The sequence below is a fragment of the Drosophila virilis genome, chromosome X, assembly GCF_030788295.1.
Source record: "Drosophila virilis strain 15010-1051.87 chromosome X, Dvir_AGI_RSII-ME, whole genome shotgun sequence".
In the NCBI taxonomy this organism is placed as follows: Eukaryota; Metazoa; Arthropoda; class Insecta; order Diptera; family Drosophilidae; genus Drosophila; species Drosophila virilis.
Window position 1 is genome coordinate 24977543 of NC_091543.1, and position 12654 is coordinate 24990196.

The 12654-nt window shown below is 42.2% G+C and overlaps 3 protein-coding genes across 4 annotated transcripts; 2 read left to right on the top strand and 1 right to left on the bottom strand.

Moving 5' to 3' along the window:
• The first annotated feature begins 1783 nt into the window (after nucleotides 1-1783).
• On the top strand, nucleotides 1784-4414 carry Hexo2 (Hexosaminidase 2). Its single transcript, XM_002055225.4, has 3 exons — nucleotides 1784-2053; nucleotides 2559-4108; nucleotides 4172-4414. Exons 1-3 carry the CDS (start codon nucleotides 1950-1952, stop codon nucleotides 4351-4353), a joined length of 1836 nt encoding a protein of 611 aa, XP_002055261.1. The 5' UTR covers nucleotides 1784-1949; the 3' UTR covers nucleotides 4354-4414.
• Nucleotides 4415-4947: 533 nt separating this feature from the next.
• Ppt1 (Palmitoyl-protein thioesterase 1) lies at nucleotides 4948-6862 on the top strand. Its single transcript, XM_002055224.4, has 5 exons — nucleotides 4948-5396; nucleotides 5457-5615; nucleotides 5681-5830; nucleotides 5893-6019; nucleotides 6077-6862. The coding sequence occupies exons 1-5, from the start codon at nucleotides 5017-5019 to the stop codon at nucleotides 6200-6202; spliced, it is 942 nt and encodes a 313-aa protein (XP_002055260.2). The 5' UTR covers nucleotides 4948-5016; the 3' UTR covers nucleotides 6203-6862.
• CAH3 (Carbonic anhydrase 3) lies at nucleotides 6495-12596 on the bottom strand. Of its 2 annotated transcripts, none has more exons than XM_015171172.3 (4): nucleotides 12284-12596; nucleotides 7265-8016; nucleotides 7057-7193; nucleotides 6495-6980 (listed from the first exon to the last, which is right to left on the bottom strand). In XM_015171172.3, the coding sequence occupies exons 2-4, from the start codon at nucleotides 7737-7739 to the stop codon at nucleotides 6840-6842; spliced, it is 753 nt and encodes a 250-aa protein (XP_015026658.1). In that variant the 5' UTR covers nucleotides 7740-8016; nucleotides 12284-12596; the 3' UTR covers nucleotides 6495-6839. The 2 variants fall into 2 exon arrangements, with proteins under 2 accessions (XP_015026658.1, XP_002055259.1); XM_002055223.4 differs by lacking the exon at nucleotides 12284-12596 and adding an exon at nucleotides 8759-8873.
• Nucleotides 12597-12654: the final 58 nt, after the last annotated feature.

The window sequence follows — 12654 nt, forward strand, 5'->3', positions numbered from 1 at the left end:
ACAATAAAAATAATAATCAACAATGCCCTCACACACACACTCACACACACACTCACACACACACACACTCACACACACACACACGTGTGTGTTCAGATTTCAGCTCATGGATTTGTGCTTTTTAATTTACTCTGGACTTATTCTTGTTGAGCTCGTATGTGCGAATAAACTTATATGCATAATGGAAGAGGGTGTAAAATATGCGAATGACTTTGTAAAAATAATATAAAAAAAAAAAACAGTCAAGCGTAGTCGACTTCAAGATACTACGCACACAAGTTTTTACTAGCGCAAATCTAATTAAACGACAAACTTTGAAAATGAATCAAATGAGAAAAAGTTTCATAAAATCTGAAATATAATGCAAGAGCCTTATGCGAAATGTTTGCATATAATCTTGATAAGTCGGTTACTTCCACCGGGCACAGTGAATGCATATTACACGGTATGCATAAAATTCACATGTAAAGAACCAGAAAAGTTCGCTGAATAATCACTAAAGCGATATTAAAAGTACTTTTCAGTTAGGTGAATCCCCGTTTGGGCAAGCGACTTGGATATTTATATATGGACCTATTAAAAGCATTGCGATGTAGTCTAAATTTATGAAACTTTGTGTACTCACTGACTGACTGATTGATTGACTGATTGATTGATTGATTGATAACTGAGCACAATTGAGCTAAATCTGAGCCAAATAAAATAAAATTCCACTCGCAACTGTGGAAAATGAAAAGAAACACCTTTTACATAAAGATATCTAACAAAATTTAAAAATAAGAAAAAAAAACTTTTTAAATTCTTAGAAAAAAAAAGCTGCGTAATATCCGCTAGTAATACATAGCACAATACCCGATTTGTCGAAATTTTGAGCTACTTAGTATTAGAATAAGAAAACAGCGTATCGCAAGGTCTGAAGTTTCCGAACAAAACATGCTTGTTTTTCTACTCAGAATTTACTGATTTGCATAAAAGTGCAAAATTTCTCTTTTGACTCGGCGATCGACAACTTTACCAGTGACTTTTTGGCATGCGAATCGGTTTTGTGCGTATCGGAATACATTTTTTTCATGCAAATACTTTCCAATTCTCATGTACATGCAGTGGGCCTAACGAATTAGTCATGCGGTTTGGCACGCACAACGAATTTAACACATTTGATATCTGGATATCTGTTAGATCAAGAATAATTCATTTAGCGTATTCGAAAAGCTGTGTATATGTTGTCTGCCTAGTCGCGCACTCTCAACTAGGATACTCTTATTAGTAGACTTTGAAAGTCACGAAATCAGCGAGAATCAGCGGAAAGAGCATGAGAACTTCGGACTGAGCTTGAAGGGCTTTTCCAGAATTTGGTTTGTTTTCGTTTTTATTCAGCTCGTGTATCGCCGGCATTTTTTTTTTTTTTGTTATATTTTTTTTATTTATCAGGTCGCCCCCATTTGTGTACGCCACATTTGACAGCGGGACAGCTGCAGCTGCAAAAGCGCTGCTCAGACGCCAACACCATCACCCCCCCCCCCCCCCACCTCCCCTTGCGACACAACACTAAATACCCCTCTGCGCATTAAAGTGCAAAGCATAACAGTAACAATTACAACAACAACAACAACAACAACAACAACATGATTTCGCTCTTTGGCTCTGTCGATTGCCAAGCGCAACGCTTGAACGCCGACGTCGACGCCGACGCCGACGCCAGCGTCCGCTGCCAGCGCCGCCAGTGGGACAAAAATAAGCTCAGCCGATAAGCTAGTCTTTTCAGCATTTAATTTAGTTTCAGTTCGGTTTTTGTGTTGCGCCCATTTGCATGTGTGGTTTGTTGTCGCTGGCGCTGCATGTTTAATTCGCAGAATTTGCATTACAATTTTTTTTGCTTTTTTCGTAACCTAATCCTGCCTTGATTCGATTTTTACTCGAGCAGTTATCGATAAACGATAAGGCACAGCATGGCTTTTAACCGTTACACGCGCTGTTATCTGGCGCTTTTACTCTGTGCAGCAGTCGCAGTCGCCGATGACAGCAGCGAGGAAAGCAGCAGCACCATCCCAAGGTTTGCCCAAACCCCTAAACACACATATGTAGAGCTGCCATCTTGTTAAAAAATAAAAAGGCATCCATTTGCATTTATGCATTCTCTTCCAAAATGTACAAGTCTGAACGACCCTGTTTGTTAAATGGGCACGTTAAGTTGGCTGCGCGACTGATCAGTTCATGAAAAGTTGACAAGTCCAAATTGACAATATCTGGCCTTGTGCTTTGAAATCTTTACAATTAATGATCTGAAAATTAATTAAGACTTGACTCGAATGACTTAATTTCCCCTAAACATATACATATGCACATCCATGTATTTGGTTTGCCGAATTTTAATAGAATTTTAAGCGCAGGGCATAGTTGCGCAACTAAAGGTTAAAGCTTGCGCATATTTAATAAACTAGTAAGAGTTTCCCCTTTTATAGCACGAAATTCAAATGAATATATGTATGTAGGGTATCTGCTAGTCGAGCGCTCTCGACTGGAGCACTCTGACTCGAAACATTTCGTGCTCATTTCAGCAAATGGCTCTGCGACTCAACAGATCTTTGCCTCCCAGAGGAGGAACTAATGCCGGGATTGGGTAACATACAGCCGCCGCATCGTTATGAGAGTCAGCGGGATTGTCGTCTGTCCTGCGGCAAATATGGAGCTATTTGGCCGATGCCCACCGGTGAGTGCAGCCTGTCGCACGACCGCGTGCACTTTGATCCATGGAAGGTGCGCTTCAATGTGGTGGCGCCCAATGCCGTAACGACGCAGTTTCTGCGCGAGACGAATCGCTTGTTTGTGAGCAACCTGCTCAAGGAGTGCACGCGGAACTGCACGCTGGGCAACAGCAAGGAGGTGCTGGTGAAGGCGACAGTGAACGACAGCAGCTTGGTGCTGGACTGGAGCACAGACGAGAGCTACATGATGGTGGTGCGCACCACAGACACCGCCAGCTTTGTGGACATCAAGGCGACGACAGTGTACGGAGCACGCTTCGCCTTCGAGACGCTCAGCAATTTGGTAACGGGCAGTCTATCCAACGGGCTGCTACTGGTGAGCGCTGCTCGGGTGCATGACCGGCCCGTTTATCCGCATCGCGGTCTGCTGCTGGACACGGCTCGCAACTTTCTGCCTTTGCGCTATTTGCGCAGCACCCTGGATGCAATGGCTGCCTCCAAGATGAATGTGCTGCACTGGCATGTGGTGGATACGCACAGTTTCCCGCTGGAAATCACACGAGTGCCGGAAATGCAACGCTACGGGGCATACTCGAATGCCCAGACCTACTCCCGCATCGATGCCGTCAATCTGGTGAAGTATGCCCGCCTGCGTGGCATTCGAATTATGATGGAGATCGACGGACCCTCGCATGCGGGCAATGGCTGGCAATGGGGCCCATCGGCCGGTCTGGGCAACATGTCCGTCTGTCTCAATCAAGCGCCCTGGCGCAACTACTGCGTCCAGCCGCCGTGCGGTCAACTAAATCCGCTCAACGATCACATGTACGCGGTGCTCAAGGAGATACTGGAGGATGTTGCCGAGCTGGGCGCACCCGAAGAGACCATACACATGGGTGGCGATGAGGTGTACATACCCTGCTGGAACAGAACCGAGGAGATAACCACCCAAATGAAGGCGCGAGGTGACGATCTGAGTGAGGCGAGCTTTTTGCGGCTCTGGTCACAGTTCCATCAGCGCAATTTGAATGCGTGGGACAGCATAAATCAGCGCATGTATCCCAGTGTCAGGGAGCCAAAGCCGGTGATACTGTGGTCCAGCCGCCTGACCGATCCCGAGACAATCGAACAGCTGCTGCCCAAGGAGCGTTTTATTATACAGACCTGGGTCAGCGCTCTAGACCCGCTCAACCGGAACTTGTTGCAACGCGGCTATCGCCTGTTGATCTCCACCAAAGATGCCTGGTACTTGGATCATGGTTTCTGGGGCAGCACCAGCTACTACAACTGGCGCAAGGTTTACGACAATGCGCTGCCGCTTGACCCGCATCGGGGCCAGGAGCGCCAGGTGCTGGGTGGCGAGGTGTGCATGTGGAGCGAGTATGTGGATCAGAATTCTCTGGGTAAGTGCAAAAGAGCCGCGTGCAACATCCACACAGACGCATCTAACTGTGCTCCATTTGTAGAGGCTCGCATCTGGCCGAGAGCGGGAGCGGCCGCCGAGCGTCTATGGTCCAATCCCAAATCGTCGGCCAATTTGGCTCAGCGTCGATTCTATCGCTATAGGGAACGGCTTATCGCACGCGGTATCCATCCGGATGCTGTGGTGCCTCACTGGTGTGTCCTCCACGAAGGACAATGTCTCTAAACCAGTCGCCTTCTGTTCAATTGTTATTTGTACCATAATAAACACACATATACATATTCAATATTGTAGTGTGGATATCTATTTTCAGCATAACACAATCGGGAAACAGTCGAGAAATATATATCTTTTTGATCCAATGCCAGTCCACTTTTAAGCAGCAGCATAAATTATTTCCTAATGTGGCTATAGAATGATATATTAAAAGAAAAATAAGTTGTCATGGAAATTCAGAAAGTAATCATTCTTTAAAACGGTAGAACGACTGAAGCAAGAGCACCAGGTGGACACAGATTTGAGCAGGATGGGGAAATGCATTATAATCGTGGCTGAATACGCAAGCAAAAAATATTCATCTAAGAAGCGTAGTGCAGTTGCAGTTGCCTATTCATTAAATAATCATTTAAATTTATTCACTACAAATGCAGCAGCAATAAAACAAAGTTGCGTTTTCGTTTATGTAACAGAATAATTAATTTAAATCAATAACGTCTTTTGCGCGCCATCTTTCAAGCCAATCAGCTGTTGGCAACAATAACCAGGTGGCAAGTCTATTTAGCACAGTCAGCTGTTTGCTGCAAGATCCGGCAACGCCGTTGAAAGCACAATATTTGTATACAGCGTAAATAGGCCGGTGGTGCATTTCTTATAAATTGAAACTGATTAATGCATTGCAAAATGCGGTTACTGGTCAGTGCACTTTATTTGATTAGCTGCTTGCACTTTGGTCAAGCCAATATAACAGACGGCAACAACAACGACAATGGCAATGGCAATATTCTGCCCGTGGTACTGTGGCATGGCATGGGCGACACTTGTTGTTTTCCCTTCAGCCTGGGCTCCATTAAGAAGCTGATCGAGGAGCATACGAACGGCACCTATGTGCGTTCCTTGGAGATAGGCGCCAATATCGTTTTGGATTATGAGAGCGGCTTCTTCATACATCCGAACAAGCAGGTCGACTACGTCTGTCAACAGCTGGCACGTGACGAAAAGCTGGCCAATGGATACAATGCCATCGGTTTCTCGCAGGGCGGTCAATTTTTGTAAGTATAACTGTTAAAGTTAAAGTTAAAGTCACTTAAAAAGCAAACCTCCTCCTACAGGCGAGCGCTGGCACAGCGTTGTCCCACGCCGCCAATGCGAGTGCTCATCAGCTTGGGCGGGCAGCATCAGGGCGTCTATGGAGTGCCCAAGTGTCCCACGCTAAGCGTCAGCAGCTGCGAGTACATTACCAGGCTTCTGAACTATGCTGCCTACGATGAGTAAGTGCAGCATACTGGCATAAGTTCCATTTTCCTCATTATATGAATATGCCAACTGTGCTTAGGTGGGTCCAAAATGGTCTGGTGCAGGCTACCTACTGGCACGATCCGCTGCATGAGAATAGCTATCGGCTGAAGAGCAGCTTTCTGGCCGACATCAACAACGAGCTGTACATTAATGAACGCTATGCAGAGAATCTTAACAAGCTTAAAAGGTAAACTGTTGGCTTCTGTTTTGATTTTGTATTCGAAATCTGACGAACTGCTTGAACTGCAGATTTGTTATGGTTAAATTCCTCAACGACACCATTGTGCAGCCTAAGGAGTCGCAGTGGTTTGAATTCTATGCACCTGGTCAGGACAAACACATACTGCCGCTTAGCGAAAGCAAAGTTTACAAGAATGTAAGATTCAAAATTCACATATTCAAACTATTGCTTAAATAGCTGTTCCATTTACAGATTGGGCTGGACGAAATGAAACAGCGCGGAAAACTGCAGTTTCTCAGCGTCGAAGGCGATCATCTGGCCATATCAAAGGAGTGGTTCATCAAGGAACTGGTGCCCCTGCTCCTAGAACTAGCATAAAGATTACGCCAAGCATGATGACTTTGATGGCTCATGAGGGCAAACAATGGAGCTTTACTAGCATATTTTATAGCCGAGTAACGCACGATATAGAACATATGTACATTTTATATATACTTGATTTGATTATATATATATATATATATATTATATATAAAATTAGTAATTTCGAAGTTCAGTTTTGCATACAAAGTGGATTGGCCTTATTTAAAATATTATACATACATATTTATTAGCTGTGTTAAGGTTGTAAGTTATTATTATTAATATTAATAAACATTTCTGGGAAATATTCAATGCAAGGCAGTCGCGTGTTCCGACTATGATTCATATATTACGAACTTGACGTCCACATACATATATTTATGTTTATATATATATATATAGGAATATATATTATGTATATATAGCTATGTACACGGGGCAACTAACAAAAGCTTATTGACAACCATAGAATTATAAGATTTACATTTGACATTCAATTGATTATAGCAAAACAAGTGGATAACCACAACCAGCACAGATCCAGTGCAGCACAGATTCCTATGGGTGCGGAATTATTATTGTTATAGGTGTTTCGGAGTAGGACTTCTTCGTTTTTTGGTAGATGCACCACGTCATGGCATTAGCAATCACATCATAACTTGGACTTTGTATTTGTGTTGCGAGCAAAAAAGATTTCTGGATCCTTGTGCGGACGCTGAATCTCACGATAATTATTGACTATTTTCTTCGACTCATCTTTGGGACACGATTGTAAGTTGCGAAACACGCTTACCTACAAATCCAAAAAGATATATAATTATACACTTAAGCTGTGTGCGATTGTATTGGATGCTGCTGTGGCTACGTACCTGACCCCGCGACACATAAATGGGCGTACGGTAGATTATCCACGTGACACTCTCAAAGTACGGCGCCGTTGTCAGCGAGCCCTTGTATGTGTAATAGTGTTTACTTAGCTCCTGCAGACCAATCCAGGACAGGCAGTCTGCAATAAGAAAAATGGAACACATTTCAAACTGGATAAATGTTTATTTACATTGGGCTAATATAACTCACCCGAGTCCAAGGATGCGCTTGTATGGATCTTTTGGACAATGCGTATGCCTTCGGTGATCTTCTTGAACTCTGGGCAATCTTTGTCTCCACAGGCCTGAATGAAAAAAGCAACAACAGCGAGCCCGTCCGGTTTGTTTTTAGCCTCGGCAAAGTCCTTATACTTGGCATTGTAGTGAACGGCATGCGCCTCCATCGAGTACTTCATGCCCTCTAGCGTGTGCTCGCAACCAGACTCATCCGAATCGGACCAGTGGAAGTGCAGCTGCTCGAACACATACATATTGGTGTCGAGGGCGCCACCAATAATGTACGGCTGTTGTTTCCTTTTGCTAAATGTGACCATCGCCGAAGTGCCTGTGTTCTGGACACGCGCAACACCTACCGGCTCCCAATGGCCATGATACTCGAGCGGATCAACATCGTCAATATGCTCGATGGCACGATTGCTAATCTCAATGGGCGATTGCACTGGCATACTGTGTACTGGTCCGGCTGGCGCTGCTTCGACCTGCTGCTCCTAATCTATGTTATGTGCGCGGCGTTCAAATATTTCTTCTTCCTCAGCTTGTAGACACGCCCGCGATCGGCAGCGCTGGCGTCGTCCAAGTGCTCGACTGACAGAGGTGGCGCTTGCGGCGGCGACGTCGTGATGGCGACTGTTCTCCTTGACGCCGGCGTGTGTAAGGAAGTTCTGCGACGGCTCTGCCCCGTGGCCGTCCGTTTAGTTAGCTCTTTGCGCCGGCCTTAACTGCCTGAAAATGGACAAAGACAACAACAACATGAATAATAACAACAACAACAACAACAACAAACATTCAACATGCAAATGTCAGTTAGTTAGTAATTGAAAGCTACAAATTGGAACAACTGACAACTTGCAGTGGTCAATAAAATCAATTAATCAAAAAATCTGTGAGCGAACAACATGCAACAGACCAGCTCAGACTCACCGGCTCACTAGCTGAGACCTGGAGCCGGAACCGGAGACCGAGTCGGAATAGCTGCTCTCTAACTATTTGCAATTGTAATTGACACCTGTGTAATGCAAGCGCACCCCCTCGCCCACATCCCTGCCTCCTAACATTCGTATTTGATGAGCCATTTGAGAAATTAAAGTGTAGTTTGTATGAATGATATCTCACTGTCTCCACATGGCGTTAGGTAATCCGGCATCGGGCGACGGGCAACCGGCTGACAACATTCTGCACGGCCCGCTTTAAATATTCAGCGGGCTTGTCTTGTTTGCACCACGCCGTTGTTTGTGGGTCTTCCCAGAAGCACGTTATTGATTCGTTAGCTAATTGCGAGTTCTTGCATATTTAATACGTGACAATTGATAGATAGACCACAAGACGCACCACCACCAAAGTTGGACGTCTTTCAAATTGCGTGTTCAACAACTTTAGTGCACACTTTAGATAACCTTTTTATAGCTAATATTTTCCTAATGGTGTCCCCATTTTATTGATATGGCTGTGGGAACGACAGATATACCTAGAATTTCACTTATCTGTTCATTTAGGCAAGTTGTCCTTAGACACTTGGTCAATCGGTTGTTTAATTTGAATACTTTACACTAGAAAATAAAGCTATTGAAAATGAATTGAATGTCGCTGGGATAAAGATACAATATTCGAGATACAATTTTTGATTCCGTTTTCCACTAAGTTGCACGACCAATCGGTAAGCGAGGTGCATCTCATGAGTATCATAACAAAAGGCTATACGCGAAACTCTTCCACCCATTTTTCGATGAGTGGATCAATGCTTTTGGTACACGAATTCATAGATTAAAGTCAAATCGAATGGATGCCTTGCCTAAATATAAACACCTGTAGATTCACACAATATTGTCTCAAGTATACAGAGGTCAAATTTAATCTTAATGTTGAATTTTGTTTCATTTCAAAGCTTTCGCTAAGGCGGGAGCCACAATACACAAACACAATCTACGGTTAGTAGCTTTAACAATTGCAATTGCATAGGAAATATCGATACGGCTATAAAAAACATATTCGTTTTTTAAAGATATCTTAGAAACACGTTAAAATGATATGAGTTGTTGATGACATAGGAAAATAATCAAATTTCGTCATGTTTTTCGCCAACGTCAACTGCGATACGTCAAGAAAAATTTATAGCTCTTTGTCCAATATTTTGATATGCCAAATGCATTTGCCATAAGCCGGAACGTGGCCTGGGATTGCTTAGATTTAGCTATATTTTCTAATATTTTTATTGCCTTGTAGCTCTTGAAGTTTTCTCATTATGCCACAATTAACAAATGCTGTCGGTTAATTAACAAGTGCTAATGGCAAAACATAAGAGCCTGGCCATAAAGATTTCTTCAAAGAAGTGCTTGTAAAACGTTTACCGTAGATATTTATAGAAGAAGCAAAATAAAAAAAAAAAACGTTTGATACGATTAGCTTGTGCTTAGCATTCATAAAGGCAAATATGATTTTAATTGACATTTATACAATACCCTAAATACCCACTCAGACGCATTTAGAAGTCAACGCTAATGGCAGCGATTCCGGGATTAGAGAGGCAGGTGTGCAGGTGTGCAGGTGTGCAGGTGGGCGGGTGGGGTAGGGCTAGTTTGCCTTGTGCAACTCACAGCAGACTGTGAATTTACGACAGACACTCTGAACTTATGTGCTGGTTATATGTTTATGGCATGTGCTCATATCAAAGGCATTTACTGATAAGCCGAAGAGAGGTCGAGAAACCAGCGGTAATTGTTGCGTCTAGCCACTGCGAATCAGTCGGACAACTAACTGGCCGTACAATTTTGATATATATAATCGCCAACATTAACTTGGCATATCAAATTTGTTGTTCCCCAACAGGCCCTATAGCAAGCAATATCTTGTGATTTGTTTCTACGCTAACATTTCTGATATCTTATCATATCTAGAGCAAATGCACAGCTAGTTTGTAGACATGCGTCATTTGCAGCGAAGAACTTGAAGGCATATCAATCCCATATGTGATATATAAATGGATATATATATATATCTATATGTATGTGGTACACGTCATATGTTGTCAGTCCAATTGATCCAATCCAAAGCCAGATATTGATTCTATACGTCGTGTCTGCAACCATTTATATGACATTAGTTTAACTATTTAATAAGACGCAAGCTCCAGATGTTTCCAAATGTTTATACTTTATCCATGATAAACTATAGATTTGGTTTTTTGTACTGTTTCCAGAAGATTCTTGATCTCTTATCAGTGCACTCTAATCATTAAATGGAAATACCTAAAAGATATCGAATATCAAATCAGTTGTACATCAATTAAGATAAATACAAAACATACCTGGACCATGACTTGACTAATGCACAGACATCCTTCAACAACTTTCTTATCTAATTGAACTTACACATTTAATGGCTAAATAAGCAGAATGCAATTATTTATCTATACACAATGCTAGAGTTTATATATGTTTTTATCAGTAATGTCCGTTATGCAAAAAAAAAAATGGTCCGAGATAAGCGGAAGGCACGTTTTCAATGCTGGCACGTCGAATTTCGATAGAAGTACGCACAGATTAATATGTATATATATATAGATTAACTTTAGTATATATACCTGATCTGATGTGAAAAATGAACAGAAACAATTCAAGTGGCATTTAGATGCATACGTCATTTAAGGTCATGTGACGGCAGTTTGGGAGTTGTCTGCCTGATTGATGGATCAGCCCAGCGGCTTAAGAGCGAAAGAGTAGTTCAATTGATAAGCCTTTACTTATCACTTATACACGCATTTGTATGCAGGTGTGCGTATATGTGCTGCCGTCACACACACACACACACACACACACTTGATTCGCATTCTGACCGAGTAATTACTTAAGTACGTGTACTACTGTGATAAACCTTATCGCTTAGATCAATGTTGAAAGAGTCATATAAGGGAAAACAAAACAATAAACAGGTGAGACACAAGGCGGCATAGAGAGAAAGAGAGAGAGAGTGAGAGAGAGCGAGTGTTACAGTTAAGTAATAACATTGAGGCGGCAATCGAAAACTGTCGCCCAGAGCAAAGAGCCAAGAATAGAACCTGAAACCTGCAGGTAGCATGCAAATTTGCCAGTTCAGCTACGCAATGACCTCATCCATTAGGCATGCGTTAAGTGTGGAAGCAACAGGAGCAGCAGAGCAACAGCAACAGCAACAACAACCGCAACATCATCGACCAAATAACAGTTCAAGGGTCAGCATTTTGATTGCCCAGCTATGCGCATACTCTGTAAAAGTTCAATATAATTCAAATAAGCTAATTTCAATGCCAATTAATGTCATTTTGTAAGCAAACGACCAACTTATTTAACGAATGTGTACAATTGAAAATAAAAAGTTGTAATTACAAATGTTTCCACACCTTTTATACATTTTACAACACTGTGGTCACAGCTTGCAGGGTATAACAAATATTGATGTTAGACAGCTGTTATTGTTGTTGCTACTCCCTAAGCAAATCAATAATTGAGCGGCAAATGCAGTGTTGCCCGCCTATAGCTGACCTTCGCACTGGCATTGGGGGTTTGGGTGGTGTTGGTGAAGCGGTAAGCGATGCCGGGCTGGGGAAAATGTGATTAGCAGAAGGGAGAGAAATTCATTGCCATTTTACACCTTGGCCTATAGCATTTTAATTTTGAAGCGCAATTAAATTGCTTGCACTCACTGTAGCAGTCGCTGTCACTGCCGGCGTTATGTTATTGTTGTTTTCCTATGCAGACAGACATTTTTAATAACTGTGATGCTCAGACAGTCGGCGCAATATATGTATGTATTTACATACTCACACATATTCAATATAGTCATATACACATATATATGTATATAAATATATGTGTATATGTATTCATGTCATGTAGATAAGTGACGGCACACACACACGCACACAAATCTACATAATACAATATGTATACATGTAGTTAATTGTACACTAATATGTTTGTGTGTACATATGTATATTTGATCTGGTCGGTATATTTACCTGTTGATTTTGATTTACTTTTGCTTTTGCACTTTGTAGTCGCCGTTGTTGTCGCCCTGCGTTCAACTTTAAGAAACTAGCAACAGCTACAATTAATGTATGCAAATGCAAAAAAAAAAAAGAAAATGTTGACACACGCGCACCCAACTTCTTTTTATTAGCGCGTAATTATTGTTGATTAATATTTATTTTTATAATTTATTGACTGCCAATAAAAAATACCGCATTGCCAGCAAATGCGTTCGCAATCCCGATTTAAAAAAAAATATCACTTAATGTGGGCCAAGGGACAACGCAGTGTTGACAAAAACTGAGATGTTAATTAACAGTCTGAATAACGTTTCTGGAATCAGTTTGAAACGAAATGAAAT

Bases quoted from the DNA above. Each gene is read 5' to 3' on its own strand.
- CAH3 (XM_015171172.3), bottom strand. From the start codon at position 7,739: ATGCCAGTGCAATCGCCCATTGAGATTAGCAATCGTGCCATCGAGCAT. The intron at 7,194-7,264 runs GTGAGTTATATT...TTCTTATTGCAG, and splicing joins AAGCGCATCCTTGGACTCGG to ACTGCCTGTCCTGGATTGGT. The intron at 6,981-7,056 runs GTACGTAGCCAC...TTGGATTTGTAG, and splicing joins TTTATGTGTCGCGGGGTCAG to GTAAGCGTGTTTCGCAACTT.
- Hexo2 (XM_002055225.4), top strand. From the start codon at position 1,950: ATGGCTTTTAACCGTTACACGCGCTGTTATCTGGCGCTTTTACTCTGT. The intron at 2,054-2,558 runs GTTTGCCCAAAC...TGCTCATTTCAG, and splicing joins AGCAGCAGCACCATCCCAAG to CAAATGGCTCTGCGACTCAA. The intron at 4,109-4,171 runs GTAAGTGCAAAA...CTCCATTTGTAG, and splicing joins TGTGGATCAGAATTCTCTGG to AGGCTCGCATCTGGCCGAGA.
- Ppt1 (XM_002055224.4), top strand. From the start codon at position 5,017: ATGCATTGCAAAATGCGGTTACTGGTCAGTGCACTTTATTTGATTAGC. The intron at 5,616-5,680 runs GTAAGTGCAGCA...AACTGTGCTTAG, and splicing joins AACTATGCTGCCTACGATGA to GTGGGTCCAAAATGGTCTGG. The intron at 5,831-5,892 runs GTAAACTGTTGG...CTTGAACTGCAG, and splicing joins AATCTTAACAAGCTTAAAAG to ATTTGTTATGGTTAAATTCC.